Genomic DNA, 25152 nt, shown 5'->3' with positions numbered 1-25152 from the left:
GCCGTCTCTCCTCATGAGACCAGGTTTTCCCCAGAAAGTCCGCCAATTATCAACAAAGCCCACATCGTTTGCTGGACACCACCTTGACAGCCAGCGGTTGAATGATGACATGCGGCTGAACATGTCATCACTGGTTAGGTTTGGCAGGGGCCCAGAGAAAAGAGTCCGACATTGTTTTGGCATAGTTACACACCGACTCAACATTAATCTTAGTGACTTCCGACTGGCGTAGCTGGGAGTCACTACCGTCGACATGTAGCACGATTTTACTGTATTTACGTTTAGCTTAAGCCAGCAGTTTTAAATTTGATTCAATGTCGAACGCTCTGGCCCCTGAGATGCATTTCACTTTGGCCGCTGGTGCCTCTAACTTCACGTTTCGTAATATGGAGCTGCCAATGACCAGAGTTGGTTTCTCAGCGGGTGTGTCGCTGAGTGGGGAAGAGAGGGAAAGAGAGTAGCCATCGCTAGCTGATAGTGGCTAAGCTAGGACACGCTAGATTAGCCAGCAGAGCTAGGAGAGCTACAAACAGCAGCGAGCTCGGCGACCAAGCTATAAACACAGAGTATTGTTGAAAGCCTTAGTGGACCAGCATGTGCCCGATCACACAAGCGGGATCTCAGTTGCTGCAGAAAGGAATACAACAATAATCTGCTCGCACGAGACGGAGCGGTAAAGTTACGCTATCAGTCAGTAACACAACAACAGGAAGTGACGCAATGACGCAACACGCTTGCCGTTTCAGATGCTGTTTCACAAAATGCAAGACACACACAGAGGCAGGCAGGTACAGGAACAAGAAGCAGACGAACCAAGTAGCCCCTTTTTGCTTTGATCACTGCTTCGCACACTCTTGGCATTCTCTTGATGAGCTTCAAGAGGTAGTCACCTGAAATGGTCTACCAACAGTCTTGAAGGAGTTCCCAGAGATGCTTAGCACTTGTTGGCCCTTTTGCCTTCACTCTGTGGTCCAGCTCACCTCAAACCATCTCGATTGGGTTCAGGTCCGGTAACTTAGGAGGCCAGGTCATCTGGCGCAGCACCCCATCACTCTCCTTCTTGGTCAAATAGCCCTTACACAGCCTGGAGGTGTGTTTGGGGTCATTGTCCTGTTAAAAAATAAATGATGGTCCAACTAAACGCAAACCGGATGGAGTAGCATTCCACTGCAAGATGCTGTGGTAGCCATGCTGGTTCAGTTTGCCTTCAATTTTGAATAAATCCCCAACAGTGTCATCAGCAAAGCACCCCCACACCATCACACCTCCTCCTCCATGCTTCACGGTGGGAACCAGGCATGTAGAGTCCATCCGTTCACCTTTTCTGCTTCGCACAAAGACACGGTGTTTGGTACCAAAGATATCAAATTTGGACTCATCAGACCAAAGCACAGATTTCCACTGGTCTAATGTCCATTCCTTGTGTTCTTTAGCCCAAACAAGTCTCTTCTGCTTGTTGCCTGTCCTTAGCAGTGGTTTCCTAGCAGCTATTCTACCATGAAGGCCTGATTCACACAGTCTCCTCTTAACAGTTGTTTTAGAGATGTGTCTGCTGCTAGAACTCTGTGTGGCATTGACCTGGTCTCTAATCTGAGCTGCTGTTAACCTGCGATTTCTGAGGCTGGTGACTCGGATTAACTCATCCTCCGCAGCAGAGGTGACTCTTGGTCTTCCTTTCCTGGGGCGGTCCTTATGTGAGCCAGTTTCTTTTGTAGCGCTTGATGGTTTTTGTGACTTTCAAAGTTTTCCCAATTTTTCGGACTGACTGACCTTCATTTCTTAAAATAATGATGGCCACTCGTTTTTCTTTACTTAGCTGCTTTTTTCTTGCCATAATACAACTTCTAACAGTCTAATCAGTAGGACTATCAGCTGTATATACACCTGACTTCTGCACAACACAACTGATGGTCCGAACCCCATTTATAAGGCAAGAAATTCAACTTATTAAACCTGACAGGGCACACCTGTGAAGTAAAAACCATTTCAGGTGATTACCTCTTGAAGCTCATCAAGAGAATGCAATGTGTGTGCAAAGCAGTAATCAGAGCAAAAGGTGGCTACTTTGAAGAAACTAGAATATAAGGCGTATTTTCAGTTGTTTTACACTTTTTTGTTAAGTACATATTTCCACATGTGTTAATTCATAGTTTTGATGCCTTCAGTGTGAATCTACAATGTCAATAGTCATGAAAAGAAAGGAAATTCATTGAATTAGAAGGTGTGTCCAAACTTTTGGTCTGTACTGTACGCTTGTTTTAATGTGCTTAATGCCACATTCACTCAGTAAATCATCAAAGGCAGAGGATCCAAACTGGGGCCGATTATCAGTTGTGACAGTACAGGGGTTCCCTTCACGGGCAAAGACAGAAGTTGGACTTCACCTGAGCATGTTGGGATGCAACATGCTTGCTGCCAAACTCCAGCACGCGGTGCGTTATGCACACGATTGACTATTTGCCATTACTCACACCTGTCCATCCGCCCTCTCCTTTCCTCCATCTCCCACGCTCGGGGCGGATCACCTTGCGGTATTTATATGCTCCCACTCGGCCAGATCATACAAAACCACAATGTTTCATTCCACTGTTATGCTGACGACACACAAATATACTTCCCGCTGAGGCCCGGTGACCCTGGAAGCCTAGCTGCTGTTTTAGACTGTCTCACAGACATCAAACATTGGATGGCTCTAAATTTCTTACAGCTTAACAGCTCAAAAACTGAAATAATACTGTTCGGCCCCCCAAACCATACCAGCCTTCTTCACCAAGCCCTTGGTCCACTGTCCGCAAACATAAAACCGACTGCACGAAATCTTGGTGTCCAACCAAGTGTGACACCACAGCGAAGAAAATGGTGCTCGCGACAACAGACTGATAAAACATCTGAAGCATCCGGTTGCAGACATTAAAGGACCTGAGCCTCCTCAGGAAGTAACGCCGGCTCAGGCCCTTCTTGTAGACTGCCTGTGTGTTTGTGGTCCACTCCAGTTTATTATCCAGCACCACACCCAGGTACTTGTAGGAGTCCACAATGTTGATGTCCGTCCCACCAATGCAGACTGGAGAGGGCGGGGGCTTGTTCCTCCTAAAGTCCACCACCATGTCTTTTGTCTTTGCCACGTTCAGCTGCAGGTGGTTCTCCTCACACCACTTGACAAAATTGCCGACCAGGTCCCTGTACTCGTCCTCCCTTCCACCCTCTACACGCCCCACAATGGCCGTGTCATCAGAGAATTTCTGCAGATGACACGACTCAGTGCAGTACTTAAAAACTGCAGTGTAGGTGGTGAAGAGGAAGGGCGACAGCACGGTTCCCTGGGGGGCACCAATGTTACTGATCAGGCGGACAGACACACAGTTCCGTAATCTCACATACTGCGGCCCGTCAGATAGTCCTTTACCCATGTGACGAGAAGAGAATCCACCCGCATGTTCTCCAGTTTGGCCTTCAACAGCTTGCGCTGGATTGTGTTAAAGGCGCTGGAGAAGTCAAAGAACATGACGCGGACAGCAGTGTTGGGTCTATCCAGGGAGGAGTAGGCTTCCTGCAGCAGGTAGATGAGAGCATCATCAACCCCAACATGGGGCTGATATGCAAATTGTAGGGGGTCCTGTGATGGGCACACTAGGGGTCTGAGGTGTGCAAGAACCAGCCTCTCCATGACCTTCATAATGTGAGAGGTCAGTGCAATCGGCCTGTAGTCATCCAGTGCCACAGGATGTCCTTTTTCGGGCACTGGAACAAGGCAGGATGTTTTCCACAGCACTGGCACTCTCTGAAGGTGGAGGCTCAGGTTGAAGAGGTGCTGGAGAACTCCGCAGAGCTGGCTGGCACAGGCCTTCAGCACGCGAGGGCTGATACGGTCCGGCGCGGCGGCTTATCTCTGGCTGAGCTTCTCCAGTTCTCTCCTCACCTGGCTGGCTGTGATGTTGAGACCAGACTGCGAGGTGGATGGTAGCAGTGGGGGATGTGCGAGGGTCATGGGGGAGGGGGGTGTGAGACGGACTGTGGTGGGGGCCAGAAGGGAGGTGGGGGGTGGGGTAAGGGGGGCTGGGGGTGGTGGAACCTGGTGTCTGCTGCGGGGGTTGGGGTGGGGTTGTGGGGCTGGTGTAAAGCTGTGGGGGGGTTGTGAGAAGAGGTAGTTGCTCGGAGGAGCAGCAGGGGGGCTATTGGGGGAGCTGGGGTCAAACCTGTTGAAAAACAGGTTAAACTCGTTCGCACTTTGTTCATTTCCCTCTGCTGTTCCTCCTCCTCTCCTCTGGAAGCCGGTGATCTCACTCATCCCCCTCCATACGTCCCTGGTGTTTCCTCCTGTAGTTTTCCTTACTCTCCTTGATGCTGTATTTGAATTCTCTCTGTACACGCTTGAGCTCTGCACGGTCCCCTGACCTGAAGGCCCTCTTTTTCTCGTTGAGTAGGGCCTTCAGGTCGCTGGTAACCCATGGTTTGTTGTTTGGGTAACAGCGGACCTCTTTACTGGAGATGGTGTTGTCAATGCAGAACCCAATGTAATCAGAGACGCAATCAGTAATGCCATCAATGTCCTCACCGTGTGGTTTGTACAGTGCGTACCAGTCAGTGGCTTCTAGAGCACCCTGCAGTGACTCTATGGCCTCAGGAGACCATTTCCTCACAGTTCTTAGTGTCACTGGTTGCTGCTGAACCACAGGCATGTATGATGGGGAAAGCAGGACGAGGTTGTGGTCTGACCTTCCCAGGGGAGGGAGGGCAGTGGAGCTGTATGCCTCTTTAACGTTTGCATACAGCAGAGCTATTGTTTTATTGTCCCTTGTTGTGCATTTGACAAACTGGTGAAACGTTGGGAGAGTGGATGAGAGAGAGAGACGTGGTTGAAGTGACCTGTGATGATGACGAATGCTCCGGGGTGTTTCGTCTGTAATGCAGCGGTCACAGTGCTGATTACGTCACACGCTGCGTCGGCATTTCCAGACGGCGGAATGTAAACAGTAATGGCGATGAGGCTGGTAAACTCACGTGGCAGATAATAAGGACGCAGTCCGATGGCAATGAGCTCGATGTCCGGGCTGCAAAACCGGTCTTTCACGGAGATGTGCCCGGGATGACACCACCTGTTGTTAACGAGCACGGTGAGTCCTCCTCCTTTCTTCTTGCCGCTCGCGGCGGTGTCTCTGTCGGCTCGGACCGTATGGAAGCCGGGGATGGTGGCGTTTGAGTCCGGTATCTGGTCATGTAGCCACGTTTCCGTGAAACACATGATACTGGACTCTCTGTATTCCCGCTGCGTCCTGACGAGCGCTTCCAGTTCGTCCATCTTATTTGCCAGGGACCTTACGTTTCCAGTAATAACTGCAGGGATGCAGGGTTTAAACTTCCTCCTCCGTTTAGCTCCTGCTCTGCAGCCTCGCCGTCTCCTCCTTAGCTCCTTCGGTACTGTGGGTATCTCCCCGACAAAGGGGTTTTGGGGCCCCAGGGCGATCAGCTGGTCGCGACTGTAAACAATGCCGGCTGTAGGGCAGGCACGGCTTTCAGTCACCAGGAGAGACCAAAGCACGAAAAAGCTAACTAAGAGATATCCAAACCGTATGATAGACATCTTGATGTGTGGACAGTGTATATCCACAGCGCAGGGTACAGATAATAAATAAAAAAACACACTAAAAACACGACAAAAACCTAGTAAAAAGTACAAAGTATCGGGAGCTGCTACGATAGGCTGCCACTAGCACGGCGCCATCTTTAAATTTACTGATTACTGTAACTCCCTTCTCTCCGGTATCAACCACAAATCACTCTCTCGCCTCCAATAAATACAAAACTCTGCAGCTAGGCTTCTAACCGGTTTTAACAGACGACACCACATTACCCCTATTCTAGCCTCCCTTCATTGGCTCCCCGTCCGTTTTAGAATTGAATTTAAGATTTTACTGATCACTTTTAAAGCACTTGTCGAACTGGCCCCGAGTTACATTACAGACATTTTAACTCCTTATGAGACAGCGCGCAGCCTTAGATCCTCGGGCAGGGCCCTTCTAACCGTTCCAAAGTCGAGGTTAAAAACCAAAGGTGATCGTGCCTTTGCCATCAGGGCCCCTCGGCTTTGGAACGCCCTGCCTAAGGCTTGCAGGATCAGTAACCTCTTTTAAATCTCTTCTTAAAACACATTTTTATAGGCTTGCTTTTATGTGACGTCTTCCTTTTACTTCGCTCCTACCGTCTGAGTTGACAACATTGTTGTTCCTGTTTTTTTTATGTAACCCATTTCTTTTTCTTTTTCCTGTTTTTAATGATGTTATTCCATTACTTCCCTCACATCTGTTGTTTCCAAAAATTTTGCATTGTCTTGTCAAAGCACTTTGTAAAACTCTGTTTTTAAAAAGCGCTATATAAATAAAGTTTACTATTATATTATTATGCATTAGGAATGCCATGGCAGTAGGCATTGTAGCAGTAGGAGTCAAGGACATTTACTGAAATAGTCTACAATGGGGATAGCAAACCTGCTGTCATAGTCTCCACATTTCACGTTTGCCAATCTACCGGACACGAGACTGCGGTGTGCACCAAGGACATGTTCTGAATGCCTTGAATAGAAGTGAATTGCGCCAGCGTGCAGTGTTGGTCTGGTTCGACAGATCCAGCAGTCCAGTATTGGTGAGTGACAGCATATTCATAATTATGCTGCCTTTGTTGTGCTGGTCTGTGCATTCACTATGTTTATTATTTTTATTCAAATGGAACAATATATTGTTATAGATTTAAAACAGCAGGATAATTCATGTTTGTAATTAATTATAATAGCAATCCAGTATTGCTGTGCTGGATCTCTATAGAGTTGTTGTCATAGGGTTATAGAATGGATCTGGATCCAGTCACCCATGTGCTCCATTCTGGCCTTCAGTATTGAGCTTTTTGCTGTTCCTTCCTTGTTCTTTCATTTGCTCTGAGTCAGTTTATGATGTGGAATATTACATTCTTCATTTAGGCTTGTGTGATTATTTGCTACAATGCATGGATGTGTGACAAACACATCAGTAACAAGAGAAAGCACTGTAGTTTTTCTGGTGTGCAGCCTTTCTATGAAATGGTTCTGCCCTATCTATCTATCTATCTATCTATCTATCTATCTATCTATCCATCTATCTTATCAAATGTTACCTTAACACTATGAATGTTCCAAACATTCTTAATGGGGACACGGAAGGGGCGGTACTTACCATATTTGGAAGATGTGTGTGTGAGGACAACTGGGTGCAGTACTGGAGGGTGACCTTTAGAGGGGGATAGTGGGCAGGTGTGTGTGTGTGTCCCGATGGAAAAACATAATATATGGGCCAAAGCTAAAAACTTCACAGGCACCTTCAGAATGGCTCCTGCATTCATTTAAAGGCTTTACCTTGTGGGGACCTCAATTTTTGTCCCCATGGTGTCAGAGGTCCCCATGACGTGACTGTGTAAACAGATTGATGTCCCCATAATGATAGCAATACAAGCACACACATACACACACACACACACACACACAATCCAGAATAACCTGAAACACATTATACTTTGTTTCACTGTCAGGAAAAGAGATGCACTCTCAGGACCAGCTAATGGTGATATTAATGTAGCAGAAAAAAATCTTGTGTGAATAGTGAAAGAGAGCTAAAGGCTCTGTAAGAAATTTAAAATTCTCCATCCAGCGTGCCTTAACTTGTTGCCGGTAAACATCTTCCATGGTCGATATAGTCGTCCTTTACCCTGCGTGTACAAGAAGTCTTCAAGATGGCTCCTCTCCAAAACAATCTCCCTCCACGCTACAGAGGATCCTCAAGCTCTCTCCTTATATGCATTTTATTTGCTCACACTGCACATGCACACTCTCTCACAAAACACACACGCTGCCATCCTCTGCGCACGCATGTGGGTGGAAGGAGAAGGAGAGCAGAAGAGCGAAAGAAACAGAGAGAGAAAGAGAGAAGAGAAGCCCTAACCCTTTCCCCTCGGCTGGTGGAAAGTGAAACTTCAGAGTTTTTCTTCCTCCCCCTCTCCATAGTGTTTGATAGTGTAGCACTGGCAGCCTCTGTGTGCCCCCCTGCCCACTCTCTCCCGTTGTGTTCTAGTGGCCAGCTGCTAGCAGAGTTGCAGTTGTACGTGAGTGGGTGGGTGAGACTCGTTTCCTGTGCTCCTCAGGGCTCCGCTCCAACAACTACTGCAGCACGCTCCGGCCAGGGGCCACGGGGGCCACTATTCATAACAAACAGGGGGCTGGCTCCTCTCCTCTTCCTCCTCCTCCTCTTCCTCTTCTTCCTCCTCATCTTCAACCATCATCACCACCACTACCGCCATCATCATCATCATCATCATCATCATCTTCATCATCATCATCATCATCATCATCATCAACATCAACATCAGCATCAACATCAGCATACCACCCACCCACTCCACCCACGCCACTGCACCCCTCTGAGCCTCGGCCCCTGGAGGCCCCCGGTTTGCGGGCTGGGCCACCCCCGCTGTGCTCAGAAGGGTCGGACATGGAAGTGGAAGAGGCCCCTGAGGGCCCGGAGCCCTCCACCTTGCCTGAGGTAAGCACACAGAGCCTGGCTCCGCTCCAGGGCAGAGGCTGCTCTCTGGGTACTGCTCCTCCAGTCATATAAAAGTTTGTAAGGGTGAGTGGAGACCAGCATCCAGGGAGGCAGCTTCACCCCGTTCTGAAAACACACTGAGGGGGGTTGAGGCGACGGTGAATAGAAAGTAACTTTGGTATGCAGCGGAAGGGGTCTTGGGTCTTGCGTCTTTATGAGGAGATGTGGGGGTTAATGGGGTTATTTTTCATCATCGCAAAGTCACTCAACCCCCTCTCTGTATCTCACTCTCTGTGTGGAATCTGGCACATTTCCTGCTACACTGTTTTCTTCTCTGTGTTTTTCTTTACTGTGTGCGTTGTTTATTTTCTCTTCCTTCCAGATTTCCAATTCTTCACTCTTGTCTCCCTTTTTTCATATCAATTTTTTTTTTTTTTTAATATGGCCAGACCAAAATTCACCTTGAAGCCAGTTCTTACACAGCATTAGCGGTGTAACGTGGTTTTATAGTGGTTACATTAGAGATGACACATCTTGTCACAATGCAGCGTGTGCTTAGAGATGGCAGATAACGGGCAAGGTAGTGAGATGAGACTGAGTAGAATCAATACAAGTAGACAATGAGAGGTTTGCTCTCGCAGCTCAGGAAATTGTTTGTTCTGTTCTCTGTGTGTGTGTGTGTGTGTGTGTTTGTGCGTGTGCGTGTGTGCGTGCATGAGAGCATGTGTGGATACGAGTTTTGTGCCAGTCTGTGTGTGTATGCTGTATGTTTGTGGTTGTGCGTGTGTGTGCACGGGTGAGCATTTTAGGAGCAGCATTTGATTTCAGTGGACCTGCCTCCCAACAAGCCTCCCTATCTCTGCGGACAAGCCATCTGTTTGCCCAGTGCATGATGTTCTGTTCTTTAGAGAGAAGGAGGAGGAGGAGGAGGAGGAGGAGTGTAGGGGCCAAGGAAATGGGTGGGGGTGAAGGAATGGCTGGAGCATGAAGTAGATGGAGGAAGGATAGAGTTTAGATGGGATGTAGATGAGGGAAAAGAGAGGGGGAGAGGTATTTGGTGAACCTTGCTGTATCAGGCAGATAATATTATTAATACTGTAGATCAACCTAACTGCTCACTGTGTCTCATAGGACGTCTCTAGCATCCAGGAACTGTCAGCTATTTACTTTTCCTGTGTTTGCTTGCTTATCTCTAACAATTGATCTGTTTCTTTAAATCATTCTGACCTGTCTATGTTTTTCTTTTCTTTTTTTGTTCTGTTTTCATGTCTTTGTCTCTGTTTCTTACATGTGTGAAAAAAGGTTGTTTTTACAGTCTCACCTGCCTGCCTCCTGCATGCCCAGACAACAATCCATACAGACTGTATAAATGTGTGTGTGTGTGTGTGTGTGACATAACTTGATGTTTTGTGCTTACAGGGGGGTGTAAAAGACAAAGAAGACATGAAAGAGTCCAGCTCAGGTATGCTTTAGGCTTTAAAAATTGAAGTTTGTAATGTGGAGATAATTTAAGGGAGAGTTTGTACCTTTTTATATATTTCTCTCACTTTCACTCTCACTTTTCTTCTCGCTATCTCAGCCTTGGAAGGTGACCAGTCTCCTGTCGAGAGGGATCAGATGGGCGATGAGAGCTGCGCTCATGGCTTGACAGTGCCTGCATCAGTGTCCCCGGCTGGCAGAGGGACTAAAGGGCTTATGGTGCTGGGTGAAGAGGCTGGGTCAGGGAAAAGAGTGCTGCCAGAGCCCGGTGCCTGGCCCTCACAGGGGTTCCCCTGCTCCCTTTGCAAACGGCTGTTCAGCAGCTTGGAGCATCTCAGGGAACATGAGTATCGCCACACCCTGTCTCTGATGGCCTTGTCCCTAGACTGGCCTCACATGCAGGGTCCGCACCACCAGCCTAACCAGCCCCGTGGCCAGCCACAATCCCAGCCTCTCCACATGTACCAGTCTCTCTACCGCACTGCAGTGTCTGAGCCCGCCCCGGCGCGCTATCTCTGCTCCCAGTGCCCCGCCAGCTTCACCCTCAAATCCAACGCGGACCGACACGAGAAGACCATCCACTTCAAGAAAAAGTTGATGCAGTGTGTTTACTGTCTGAAACATTTCAGAGACCGCACAGACCTGCACAGGCACCTGTCCTCTGTGCACTCCAAAGAGAGAGGGCACACCTGCCCAGCCTGTGCCAAGGCTTTTAGCACCCAGAAAAATCTGGCGACACATGTTAAAGTGTGCTGCCAGGTTGGGTCAATGCCAGGAGCTATGCTGGGAGGCAGCACTGGGATGGAAATGTCTCAGGGTGGGGTTATAGATTCTTTGTGGCGGCTCACTCAAGAGATGAAAGTTGACAATCATCTCGGTATCAATGTGGAAAATTGAGACAGGCTGCACGCGTGTGTACATTCATACCCATCAGTCAGCAGAAAATCCTCAAATGTTCGCGTTCATGCCAAAATGCTCTGTGGCGTCATTGCACTCAGAAGGGAAGAGTTCCTTTTAAAAATCAAATATCTGATGACATGATTATAAATACCTAGGGACACCTATTTTTTTTACAACATTGTGTCATTATTTTTTAACATGAATGACAGCTTACCTGTCAACAATGCTATGCAAAAGCTGATCTGTTTAAGCAAATGACTGAAATTGTAAGTAGAAAAGTTTTCTTTAGGTTTGTGACTAATTTAAGTTTGCACTGATTGGAGACATTGACAGGTGAATAACGGTGCCGGGTAGAGAGACAGGGGGTGGGGGGTTCTTTCCGCCTCCCCAACCACAAACACTTGTCTGGCTCTCTGCTGCCAGTCACCTGTCTGACTAAACCCTTCTCTCCTTTTTAGGCAGAGAGATCTTTATCTTTGTGTCCACCCCTGCATTATGGGCACAAAGACACTCAGGCTTTACTGTGGCTCACAGCCCACACAACCACACCACCTGCAGGAACTTTGTAGAATTGCAGCTTGAGAGCAAAATAAAGACCCAAATTAGATTATGTTGCCAGTGGTAGTGTACCTGGACTCAACAGATATAGATTTTTGAACACTGTTGTTACTTTTCTTTCAACTGAAACTCAAAGAAAAACCAAGCCATTATATCACCATCCCCCCCACACGCAGAAGCTTGTTTTCACTCTGACATGATTACCTTCAGTCAGTGCTGTCAGTTCAGTGCAGATGGAGGGGATGTGCCCACTGAGACAAAGCCAGCAACAATAGACCAGTAGCAGCTCAGATGGGGGGTGGGTGGTGTCATTTTCTCTCTTTCTCTGTCCATCTCCTCTGTCCCTGATCTGTAAGTCTTCTAGTGGCTGGAGCTGGACTGTAATTGGTCCTTCACGGCTCCGGCTCTTCTTAACCCCTGACCTCTTCATCTGAAGAGGAAGTGGGGACCAAGGGGCAGATGCCCCTTAAACCAGATCAGTTTATTGATGTCACTGCTGCAGATAATGGTGTGGTTGTGAGACAAGTGGGGAAAACGCAGGAGAGGAAAAGGGAGATGGCGAGGGTGTTGCGGCATGATATTGGAATCACCATGAACACTGGCTTCAGAATCATCGCTAATGTAAATTCACACCAATTTCTGCCAAAATGTTCTCCTTTGAGTTTACAGCAGGCCTGCAACTATAAACCATGATATTTCCCCGATACAGCCCCGTTGTAAAGGTTTATTGTGTGTGTCTGCCTGTACTGTGAGAACAAAGGGAAGACATCCACCTGTGTTTCCCTCTAATATTCCACGGTCACTGCAACACACAGAGCTGTGATTTCTATGAATTCAGTAAAAGCAGAGCCAGTCTCTGTTGGGAATATACACCTTTTGCTGTTGTGTCTACCACCACACCGGGAACTTCCAAATGCCAAATCCTTTCTGATACAAAACCCATGCATCTCTCAGGTAGCACACTGTCCTGGCCAGCAGCTAAAACAGACTGGCAGGCTTGGAGAAGTCAGGAACTAAATCAGGAACTCTGCAGAGCAAGCCATTCAGGAAAAAATGCCAATACTGTACGTCCGTTGTGTGGCATTTTTTGAGACGAGTGAATATGTGTTGTAAATTTTGAAAGATAATTGATTCTAGTATATAAAATGTCCTCCCCATGTTCTGTACACAGATATGTACTTTTCTAAAAAACTACGTTCTGCTTGTAGTTTTTATGCTGTGATTAAACTGTGATGGAAAATGTTAAAACCTCTCTGTATTTTTGATCTTTTATCGGTGTCGTGCACATCATTCACACACCCACAGATATTCTTTTCTTTGCTTCTACACTTGCCGCTCAAAAAAAAAGTGTGACTAAGATGCTCAAATATGTTGTGTGGTGGATGTTTACCTGCATGTTTTTGTGCTGTCAAGTGTTTAATCAGAGCAGAAGTCCATTTGCAGATGGAGGTAATTATATTGAATAACCCTGAACTATGTGTTTGACCCCCCCTCCTTTATGTACAGTAGTTGTGTTGTGCTTTTATACTCATAAATCCAGTCCTGATCTGTCATGGTCATACACTGTATGCCTTGGCTGTAAAGTGTCTCTCTCTCTCTCTCTCTCTCTCTCTCTCACACACACACACACACACACACACACACACACACACAATCTGTTTACTTGGGTGCCCTTCACCTGGCTTAACTACCATTTAAGTCTAGACCTTGAGCTAATTGGCTTCTCAGACCTCTACACAAGATTGGGACGTGGTATTAACATTAGTTTTGTTTTTCTTTTTGTTTTGTTTTTTTCTTTGCTGAAGCCTCCTTTTGTGTGTGTGGTTTTATTTCCCAACCCTAAGCTTTCTTGTCATTGTCTGTGTTTGTCTTTCTGTCTGTGTTTTGCCGTCCATAGCAGAGAGCCTCTAAAGAAACTAAGGCAGACTGACTGTTGTGTGTCGTGTTTATAGTATCTCTTTGCCTTTATTGCTTTAGTATGGAGAAAGAGCTGTTGCCAGGGCAACTGTAGCTTTGAATGGGATTGGGGTGGCCATGGGAATTGATGGTACATTTCTCGACCATGCCGCTAATTAAATGTAATAACTGAAAAGTGACGTCTCAGTTTATTTAAAAGAGCTTTATTCAATACTAATCTTTTTTTTCTTCTTCTTCTTCTTTTCTCTCCCTCTCTTTGTCCTGACAGTGAATGACTTCACAGTGATCCGGAAAAAGTTCAAGTGCCCCTACTGCAGTTTCTCTGCTATGCACCAGTGCATCCTAAAGAGGCACATGCGCTCCCACACCGGCGAGAGGCCCTACCCCTGTGAAATCTGTGGCAAGAAGTTCACCAGAAGGGAGCACATGAAGAGGCACACACTCGTGAGTGCAGCTATGCGATCACCAATAGGAGGCAGTAAATCACGGCATATACCAAAGTCTTAATACATTTTTTTCTGTTTTCGTCCAACAGGTGCACAGCAAAGACAAGAAGTATGTGTGTAAAGTTTGCAGCCGCGTCTTCATGTCAGCAGCCAGTGTTGGTATCAAACACGGCTCACGGCGTCATGGTGTGTGTGCCGACTGCTCTGGCCGGGGCATGGCCGCGCTGCTGGACCATAATGGGGAGGTGGGAGGAGACATCTCTCCGGAGGAGGAGCTGTATCCTGGCGATCGTTTCCACGATGACCAGGCGGAGTGCGATGGCGATGGAGAGGGGGAGGAGGAGATGATGGTCGAAGGGGACGGGGAGATGATGGGGGAAGGGGAGGAGGAAGGAGGGAAGTGGAAGGACTCGGGGATGACCGCCGAGGCACACGGAGCACTGGACAATGAGAAGGAGGAGAGCGACTCCTCAGCACAGGAAGGGGAGCAGCAGAACGGGAGTGAGAGGGACTTCGCCTGGATCTCCTAGAGTCTCTCAGGCTCCTGTCAGCGGCTTGTCGACCACTCTCTGAAGATCTCTTGCGATCTCTTGGGCAGAATCCTCTGCTCTCTTTACCCATTCGTCCTACGATGGGCAGGCCTTCCTGTGAACGGAAATGCTGTGGGGTGATGCGCGACAATGATCTAACACACAAAAATGCACACACACCTACACCAATACACGCTATTCTCAACCTTGACTGCCATAGTAGAAGAAGAATGGTCAAGAGATGGCTCAAGTGCGAGGCTTTTTCTGCTTACCTCCTTTACTTCTGATGCAGTGTTTTTGTGTTTCTTTTTTCTTGAGGGTTCAGGCCAGAGTCCAGTAGTTTTTTACTCTGTCACAACAGGAATCAACGAGGACGTTGCCAAGGACATGGCCAATGCTAGACTGCAACTTTGTATGTTTGCCATCACAATCACCATGGAAACCAAGGAACACTGACTGTGTGTTGGGGGAAAAGCCAAGAGGTGTCTTGGTTCCACCTCGGCTGTAATGTTTCTGGGGAAAGTGTCTCTCTGATGAGTGAAGGGAGAGTCTAAATCTATTGCAAAGCTACGTGTGTCAGAGGACCGGGCAGCCCGATGGCACATTCTCGATGCAGAGTCCTACTGCCACAGACTTGCACTTTAATGACAACTGACTCCTATCAAAGCCCTGAACACGTGGTTTACATTTTTGATCTGATCTTTACTTACCTAAACAACTCGGTGACCGCACCTACCTTTAAGGATATACTTTATGTCCTCTTGACTGTTATCACGTTATAGAAATCACTGAATCTTTGTGCAGATTGCTGTTTATATAGCCTATGCCTTTTCAGTGGGGTTCTTAATCTTTTCTTCACTTAAGTTTACCACACGGTTTCTATCAGTCCATACCAACAAATACTGGTCATCTGACTAATGTACATACGATTTTTTGGAATTCAAAAGGGAAGCGTATGTGAGACAGAGAGAGTATATGTCAGAGTTTATACACAACATGGACATCAGTTTCTGCTTCCCTGTTTGGAAAAATCAAAGGATCCACATGGCCTACACACTATTAACTCTTTCTGTCTCTTTCTGGCGATCTCAGTTTCTCTCACAGTGGAGGCTGTGATAATAGGACCTGAGAGCGACGTCTCTCACACCGAAGGAGGAGCTGCCTTTGTTTTTTGTTTTTGTTTCAGTCACGTAATTCCAGTTCCTCAATACAGAATATGCAGCCTCTTTCCATGGTTTATCTTTCTTTTGTTGATATATTTTCTCCGGCTTTGTAAGGTTAAAAGAAGAGGATCAAAATTGTGCTTGAAATTTCTGAGTTTGATATTCGTAGAGAGTGTAATATTAATTTGTTTTGTTTAACAGCTATTTATTGAAAAACCTGTCCGTGGATTTCCTAACCCCCCCCCCCCCCCCCCTCTCTCTCTGTGTGATGGGTGCTTGTATGCAAGAATGTTTGAGTGTCCCAAAAAAAAGTCTATATTGATTTCTTAAGATTATTTCAATGTTTTTGGCAATGTGTTTGACAATTCAAGTGAGGCAGATGACATGTCTTATTATTGTGATTATCAGAACAATGATTACTGTTGTTGATATACTATTATTAATTATTATTAAGTGCTGGATGCTAAGCTTTATTGTGTGTTCTTTTTTTGATATTTTATATATTGTATAAGAAAAAAAAGCTTTTATACTTTGCCTTGTTGTGGACAGCAAGCCATAAGGCTTTTATCAACCTTTTATTGTGCCAGTTTACGCTTTTTCTGTCGTATTTGCTTTTTTTCACCAAGGGGAAAAACAACTTCACTGTCAAACTTCTCTGTTAGATATTGATTGAAACATATATTCAGCAAATGCTTTTTGCATCACTAATGTACACTAATTGATTAATATCAAACCAAAAACAATCCAGTACCTTGTATACATCAAGTGCTTTTGTTACACAGTCTGTTTGTGCAGGTGCTTTTTTGGATTTATCGTTGTGATTAACAGTTTTTGTTGTTGGGCTGTTTATATTTTTTGAACCTGTCACTATTTGTTGAAAAAGTGCACATGTTATGGTATTATTGTGTATATGAAGAAGGGCTGTGTGAAAGGACCAGCTAGCTTTTGAAGATTGCATCTTAAAACCAAGATTCTTTTACTAGTTTCTACTGCCTCACGCCACATGACACATAATCAAGTACGGTAGAAATGCAGCATGCAGACAAAACGCTCCTCTCAGACAGCGTTGAGTCCACATGCTGTGTTTCTATCTGCCTGTGCTATGCTGGTTTATGTTCATTCTTAATACATAAAAAAGGGAAAGTGAGAGCTGCAGTAGTAACTCTGGGAAACATTGTGTTGCCTGTCTACTACAGGTGCCATGGACTGCACTTCCCATTAACCCCCACTGAGAAAATCCCATTACAATTTGATTTGGGATGCTTTCTTCATGTCTGGCAACTGTCTTTATTTCATTTGTATTATTTATTGTGTTTTTGTTTGACCCATCTATCAAAACTTTGGGGTAGAAAAATAAAGAAAAAAGACAATGGGGTAGGATTTTTAATGAATGTCAATGGTGGGTGTGGAAGGAGCCCATGATTGGTGACAAATCTCTGTCCTGTGGTGCTGTCGTGGCCACTGAGAGACATCTGGATGTATGTGTGACTCCCCCCGGCCCCTGCGCTCTTCTCACAACCTGTACTGTATGTCTTCTTCCTCATACTGGGTTGTACTTCAGGAAAAAAAACGTCTGCCATCAACCCCTCAATATGTGCCTCAATGACATTTCACCCGTGTGCTTGTGAGAGTGTCTGTTCTGAGAGATGGATATGTGTTTGTGTCGACGGATAGAGATTACTGAGATGCGACTGATCAGATTAGAGGTGCAAAATGTTTTCGAGGATAAAACTTCAATGAGACAAATCATGATGGGCCACTCGATTCTCCTTCCCACCGTGTGTTGATGACCTTTTGTGCCCTGATTCTGTGGTCTTAACTGCATGCCTGTGCTCATTTTGTCATACCAAAGCGACGTCTTCGGCATCTGCACACAACTGTCTCATTCCACACAATGCAAAACTGGAACTGTTTGCTCTATTGCAGATGAATATGGGTATTCCTAGACGTGTACAAATTGCAATCCTCATTTAGCCTGTATAGCTTGATTCACACGTGCAAATCATGAAGCCATAGATATGGGTATATCTATATTATACTATATTTCAAATTTGGCGCTTTTTACTTTAGATTTTGTTCTTCTACTAAGAGTGATGTGTGTATACCTTCATATATATGAATTTATATTACTATTATATATTATTTATTTTTTCCTCAAGTTTCAGAGGGTCTTTGATTTGTAAAAGGTCACACTTGAAGCTTGAGGTTTGTTTATTTTCATTGGGAATATTGTTCAATATGATACTGACTTTATATTGATGATTATCATAAACCTGTGTTTGTAACAAAATGTGTTAAATAATCAAAAAGACCTGTCCTGTTTTTACACCTGTTTTGTTTTCGGGCAGATTGAAGTGCTCTTGTGCAGATATTTTTTCGGTTGATAGTACTTATCACAAAACATTTTTACAGCCAACCATGAGCCTCCTGTTTTGATGTTGGGGCTGGCCCACTGGCCGTCAAAGCCTCTTTCTAACTTCATGTTTAGTGGAAGAATTAGCTTGACTATTATTTGCAAAAACCAATCAGTCTCAATAAATTTTGAAATTGCTGCTGTAAAGAAGTGACACGTGTGCTTTGCCTTGTTTTCTTGTGCCTGTTGGGAGGGTTGACGGGACTCAAGTTGTCATGACCACCCGCTGTCCACAAGGGGGCAGAATAGACAAGTCAAAGAAAGCAGACACAAAGGAATTAATCCTATTGATTTTTACATTTTCTTCTTTGGAAGATAAGTCATTGCAAACATATCCTGCATTTATCATTTTCATCTACGTATAAAAGATGAATATAGAATCTGATGACAGTCTTCTTTCCATTCAGGTTTATTTTCTTTCCATCACATTACATCACATAGATCACATTATCAGCATCATACATAGTCATCAATCTTTTCAAGCACTATTCATAGGCTTGACATTCACACAAATACTCCTTGAGTGCACCACTCCTCAGAAAGTGCTTCCTCCATGTGCGTGGGACTGCTGATGAAGACCAGAGGACGAACCCACACACATGAGAAATCTTGCCCTCCAATAGGACCCGAGGCTGGCATCACATTTCCCTCAAAAACGCTTTTAGCTGTGTGTGTGTGTGTGTGTGTGTGTGTGTGTGTGTGTGTGTGTGTGTGTGTGTGTGTGTGTGTGTGTGTGTGTGTGTGTGTGTGTGTGTGTGTGTGTGTGTGTGTGTTTGTCAGGCTTTTTTTTTTTACATTTAGAGGAAAACATCAGCCTTGGGTTATCAATGAACGTGGGGAAATCTAACACATTAAACCCTTCAGTGTTGTATCTCCTGACAAAAAAACAACAAAACAAAATGAGCGATGCTAGACATGCAAAACACCCTCAAACTCAACCAGACAATCAATCAATCAATCAATCAGAAAACAAAAACAAGCAAAAGTCAGTTTTCACACTAGCCAGTGTAAGGCTCAGTAAAAACCCAACAGGAGAAACAAATGGTCATCAAAAGAGAGCTCTAACAAACAGAGAGGTAAAAGCCTAGACAGACATTAGAAGAAGCAGAGAATTGAGTGGAGCTGCCATTGCAATGCGTAACATTACATTTGATTTGGAAGGAAATCTATTGGCTTTGCTGCTGCTGGTATACACACAAATGAAAACTGACATTCAAGAAAGCAGCACATGAATTATGACATATGTGGAAATAAAAAACAAGCTTTTTTATGCACATTTCAAGGGTTTAGTTTAGCTTAATATACTGGGTAAAGGCTTGGGTGGGACCACAGTAAAGCTGGATATGACAAGAACAGGAAAGTGAAAAAGGAACTCGGTGATCAGAGAAGAATCACTGTAGTGAAAAGGAAAAAAGGGGGAGGAATATGTCTAATAGGAAACAAGTGGAAGACACTAAAAGCGTGCTGTCGGTCGGAATGTGCAGGGCAGGATAAGAAATTCCCACAAGATTCAAATTTGAGGGTTATCCTGCCTAACAACAACTTAACGTCACAACCAGAAACATCCACGACAACAATAACTACACATATTCAGAAAAACGGAAAGACAAAAAACAAACAGCAACAGCGTGAGCGAGTAGCCCAGATGTCACTAAAAGCTCAAGTTAGTTCTTGTTCCATTATAAAGCATCTCATTGCAAAAAGTAAGATAGTAAAGCAATACTGCATGGTTGCGTTATTTGATATGATTTAGCAGTGTGGCGACAGCTGTGGGTGGTAAAAGACTTGAATACCAATATCAGGATGCGCTACAAGTTCACTACAGGCAGCATGAACTAGCAAATATAACTACGAAAAAAAAAGACTTTTGTGAGGATTTTACATTCAACAGGTTTTGTTTTTCTCCTGTTTGCCTCTAAGCTACAATATACATTGAACCTTTTACGTGTTATGTTCACTATAGTTTCTCAACCAACTCATTAAAAAAATGAAAGAAAATATTCTGAGCAACTATACTGTAAAAAAAGTTTACTTTTCATATTACAAGATAACAACAACAAAGAAAACAAAAACAACAACAACAATATATGTAAAAGCCTCACGGTTCTCTCTATGTTGCATATGTACAAGAAAGCCCTGAAACTGCAAATCCATCTATATCGTCGCTGCGTGTCTCATGTCTCATGTCTGCTCTCCATCAACGTTCTCTGCACACCCATTAACGGTCAACTTCAATCTCCATCTCACATTTTACAGGTGAAAGTTGTAATGCATTTTTGCAAAAAAAAATTCACCAATAAAGTCCACAAGAGCTGCTTTTTACCCACAGTTCTTCCTGGCCCTAATGACACAAGCCGAGCTCTTGCTGATATGACTTGAGCCTTGATCCTCACGGGCCAGTTTAGTGCAACAAGTGAAAAAATTGTAAGGTGGAATAGTGGAAACCACAGGGACCTGTTAGCTTAACAGTCCCATTCACTGCCAGCAAAAACATGGGCCTCTAACCCTGCTGGTGTAATCCAAAAGTGCTTAAGATGGGCTGCATCTGACACTCCATCAACGACCAAACCGGAGATAACAGGATTAAAAGTGGTATCCAGCACTAATAACAGTATCTACACAGTTACTACCTCAGCTCACTAAAATGTAAATAAGAAAGGAAGCAAAAGATGTGCTTTATGGATAAAAAGTGTGAGTATTGTGGAAAAAAAACTCCAGGCAATAAAGCAATGTAAAAGCATCTGTTATCAAGACATTAATGTGTAGCCGCTGACTGAGACTGGTGTTTTCCCATCAATGAGACAAGGCAGGTGCTGCTTTCAGCCCTTGGCACTAATCCAAGGAAAGGCAAAGTGACTGACTACCTAAGTACCACACTGTACTCCCCAGTACCACACTCACGAAACAGCCAGTATGTTTAGTACAAGAAATCTGACACAGAGAGCAAGACATTAACTGTCAAGATCACTTGCTAACAATGGGGGACCCCAGAGGTACAGAACCCCCTATCCCTGACACCCCATTTATTCAATTGGACAGTGATGACACCCCTCCCACTCACCCAGGACAAAAAAATAAAAATAAATCCTTTCACTTCAAAATTTGTGTACATAAAATGTCCATGTATAAAGACATGTCTTTGCGCAGTGCAACGTAGTGCAATTTCATTAGGTCAGTATACCTTTTTATGTTCTTTTCATTGGCACTTTGTGAAGTTTCTGACCGGAAGAGACCGGAAGCTTATCTGGGATGTAACTGGAATAAACGATTTACAGGCAGGATCATTTTCAAAACAAAATAGTGATTCATAACAGGAGGCGAATGTGATATTATTAACGACTAATATGACTTACACGTGGGCTTAATATGTTTGACTTCAAGCCACCAATTAACAGTCAAGCATCTGTTTCTCAGGATTGAGGATTGATTGAGACAGGATTGAAGTGGCTGCATGTAACATGGTATCAGCCAACAGCAGACAGTACAAGTGACCATGTGCTGACGGGAAAGCGCAGGTGTTTCTATGGCGACAGAGGTGTGAAGTCATACTGTACCTCATTCAAGGAGTCAGTTCGAATGCTGGACGGCCTGCTCATATAGGAGAGGACAGGCACGGTGTTGTTGCGTATGTGTTTGTCATACGGTGCTAGGATAATCAGAACAGGTCAGTATCGGGAGCGCTTAGGACAAACAGCAGAATATACATTCAAAAACTGCCAACAAACAGCACAGGGGGAATCTTCACATCAAATCTATACCTATTGGCACGACTCTGAGAGCAGATACCTGTCAAAGAATGTTTCTGTCTTAGGATAGATGGTTTCATGGGTTGTACAGAGTGGGAAGCCCCTAAAGCCAAACTTGTGGTTTTGGGCTATATAAATAAATAAACTGACTTGTCTATAGTTTATAGGAAGCAGGTTATTATCAGCATTGTCTGTTTATTAGATATTTAACCTAAAAACTTACTGAGTTGACGCAGAGCAAGTTAACAGCTGCACGTTACTAATGAGGGGGATCTCTGAATGTACGAAAGACTTAAAATGTTTTTTTAATGAGATGTACAGCTTCTTCGGATGTCAGTTTTTTATATTCAAAGCCTTGTTTGAGGTTTTAGAATAAAGCTTTGAAGGTCTGTGGTCATATTTTATGATGTTGTCAGCCTAAAAAGCAGGCTAGACTCTTAGACTTAGAGAAAAATGATTGGTAAGGTTTTAACCATACAATTTGGAAATAATTTTACACTTCTACAAATAGTGTGATACTAATAATATTAGTGTAGCCTCATCTTTATCTGCAACTGTGCAGAAATAACAAGTTGAAACCCAACAGACATGTAAAAAAATGTTTAGAATTCAAATGTCAACGTTATCAATGAAGCTACCAACTATTCGGTACAGCCCTACTGTACTGTGACTGCTGATGTGTAGTTATGTAGTTTACTTTCATCGTTTTTTTTCACCAATAATATATCATTACTAAGTGTTCCATATATTAAGAAAATCACTTATAGAATTCACCGCGCAAGTGTACACATTTTGGCTTGTAATCTTTAAAGAATAACTGGCTGACTCGTTGCTCTGTATTCGTCTGTTGTAGGTATAGGAGTGTCTTTAATAAAATATTTCTAATAAACTCCAAGCTTCTCTGAAAGATTAAATGACTCTGTGTAGGATTTAGTTGCATCTAGTAGTAAGGATGCAGACTACAACCAACTGAATAGCGCTTCCCTCCCTACTCAAGCGTTTAGGCGATCTACGGTGGCCTTCGGGTAAATACGCCAAAAAAAATGTGAAAGGCCCTCTCTAGAGTTGCCGTTTTGACAGTTCTGTGCTAATGTGGAAACACGGAGGTGCAACGCGGTGGCTCCGTGGAAAAGGAACCGCTCCCTATGTAGATATAAAAGGCTCTTTCAAAAATGAAAATCGAACAGTTCTCATTTTCAGGTAATTATACACTAATCAGAACATGATATTATATTCCATTTCTGCCAATAGATTCCCCTAAATCCTGCACATTGCTCCTAAAAATGCTTGTAGATTACCATTTGCATTTTTTTTTCTTCATCGTTGTATATCTTCGATAATAAATAGAAACGCAAAACAGGTAACAAAATGGGCTATTTGGGGCCAATTTTGCTGAATTTCTTTTAAAATACAGGTCAAAGGGCAATATAAAAGAAATTAAAACAATCTAAATGTCTCCTACCTAACTATTTTATCTAAAGCTTGGAAGGTTTATAGAAAAGGTCTGTCATTTAGTATTACTGGACTATTCTAGAGAATATTTACTTTCACTTTGGTGGAACAAATAAACCTTTTGCCCCACTGCCGTATCAATCAGTATACACTCGACCACCTACAATGCTGCTGGGCACTGACTTGAATTGATTCTCACTTTTCCTTTCCAAATGTTAGACCAGTGAAAGATCACTCTACAGGATTAAACATAACATCTACTAAAAACATAGGAAATAGTCTTGCTTACTTTGAAGTTTGGTATCTACAAATGTTGTAATGCTGAATAGTGATAGTTATTCCAAAGACTACAGATCGGGTAACCTCTCCATTTAAAACTGTAATAAATCATTTCAAATGTCTGACTTATCATCAGGTAGTGATTGTTGGGTTACAATCTATATGTTATTAACCTACACATATCAGTTACATGAGTCAGTTTTTAAATTAAAGTTTCAAAGGGTAGTTATCATTCATGTATCTTCCATTGTGGTAAACAATCTCTTTGAGAACATCAGCTGTAAGAGGAAAAAACTGAGCCTTTCTGCCTTAACTAACCTTAATTACAATGACAGACACAAAGCAAGACAGTATCAAATCCTGCTGATTGCACAGTGCAACTGCTAGTTGCCTCAGCGAGTCACTGCTGAAAAAAAATAGATATCCTCTCAGGCATACGCTGTGGTTTCAGTGATACTCTTCAAGGTGCATATCTCTAGGGAACAAGTATAAAGAAGACGGGATATTTTATATAATTCATACATCTATAAAAATATTTTTTTGCGGGGAAACTTTTTGTACCACTTGTGTGTGAGTGTTTTGTGCATCTTTGCAAAAGTACAAGTATAGCTGGCTGTACTGAAGTTGCTTAAGGAGCAGGAAGTAGATATTGAACAGTATGTACTTAAACATAAAGACAATATCCACTAAGGCTGCAGAAGACAGTGATGCTAGATTCAGGATTCAGCTTACATCTAAACTGATGGTTGTAAGTGAACAGACTCTTTGCCTTTGGTAGGTTTGAAGTCCTTTAAACAATGACAGTGAAAAAACGGATATGCTACAGAGGTCTTACCGAGCAAATCTGGTCTTAACAATTGAACCTCCAAAAAGTCATGATCCAACCCATAAACAGTAGACTACATGATGCTCCTATAATGAACAACGGAGTATACCAAAAAAAGCTTTTCTGTAGTCTTTAAACATTGCCTTGAGTTGAGGCCATGAAAAATGGTGAGAACAACAATAAAATCAAATCAGAAGGCTCCAACTCAAATGTTTTCCTTATTCGTGAGTTTCAGTCTTAGAAAAAAAGCTTCCCATCCTGGATCGAGTTCTTTTTTCTTGTAGATTTTTCATTATTGTTTTTTTGTTTTTTTTTCATTTTCTCTTTGTGTTTGGAAATGGAAAAAGAGAGAGGGCAAACCCCCTGCTGGGCTGGAGGAAGCAACACTGAGAGCTCCATCATACAGAAATCTCCCCTCATGTCCTCAGTGGAAGAGTCCACCTACAGCTGTCGGTCTGAGCAGGAAGAGCTCATCTCACGGACGCAGGAAGGTGAGATTAGTCGGTGAATCTCTGACAGGCTTTTTTCCAGCGACAGGCTGTGCACCACATGTCTCTCTTCTCCATGCCGTACACCTTTCGGCACTTCTTTGCCTCCCCACGGGGTTTCCTTGGTAACAGCAGATGTGACAGCATAAGGACATGCACACGGGCATTTAAACACACACACACACACGCACGCATGCACGCACGCACGCACGCACGCACGCACGCAAGCACGCAAGCACGCACGCACGCACGCACACACTCGAAGGTGTACATATTCATATGTGCACATATGTGTATGTAGTTGCAGGGTCAGGCGCACATCCAAACATACACAAGTTTTTCTTTCAACAGGTCAATATTAATGTAATTCAGTACCGGGAATCCATCTTTAAAG

General features: G+C 44.0%; 2 protein-coding genes across 3 annotated transcripts in view; one reads left to right on the top strand and one right to left on the bottom strand.

The window, feature by feature from the left end:
* The window catches only part of zbtb46 (zinc finger and BTB domain containing 46), an 80938-nt gene extending 65872 nt beyond the window's left edge, over nucleotides 1–15066 (top strand). The window contains exons 5-6 of the mRNA XM_083919345.1: nucleotides 13684–13859; nucleotides 13951–15066. Coding sequence (XP_083775471.1) covers nucleotides 13684–13859; nucleotides 13951–14391 — 617 coding nt within the window. The 3' untranslated portion in view covers nucleotides 14392–15066. The remainder of the gene's footprint in view (nucleotides 1–13683; nucleotides 13860–13950) is intronic.
* Nucleotides 15067–18633: 3567 nt separating this feature from the next.
* Nucleotides 18634–25152, bottom strand: part of slc2a4rg (SLC2A4 regulator) — a 43839-nt gene continuing 37320 nt past the window's right edge. For both annotated transcript variants that reach the window (XM_083920353.1, XM_083920354.1), the window contains one exon: nucleotides 18634–24879. In XM_083920353.1, coding sequence (XP_083776479.1) covers nucleotides 24768–24879 — 112 coding nt within the window. In that variant the 3' untranslated portion in view covers nucleotides 18634–24767. The remainder of the gene's footprint in view (nucleotides 24880–25152) is intronic.

Source organism: Echiichthys vipera, assembly GCF_963691815.1.
Source record: "Echiichthys vipera genome assembly, chromosome: 9".
NCBI classification, from domain to species: domain Eukaryota; kingdom Metazoa; phylum Chordata; class Actinopteri; order Perciformes; family Trachinidae; genus Echiichthys; species Echiichthys vipera.
The sequence above is the reverse complement of the archived record's forward strand: the minus strand, read 5'-3'. Positions and strand labels throughout refer to the sequence as shown.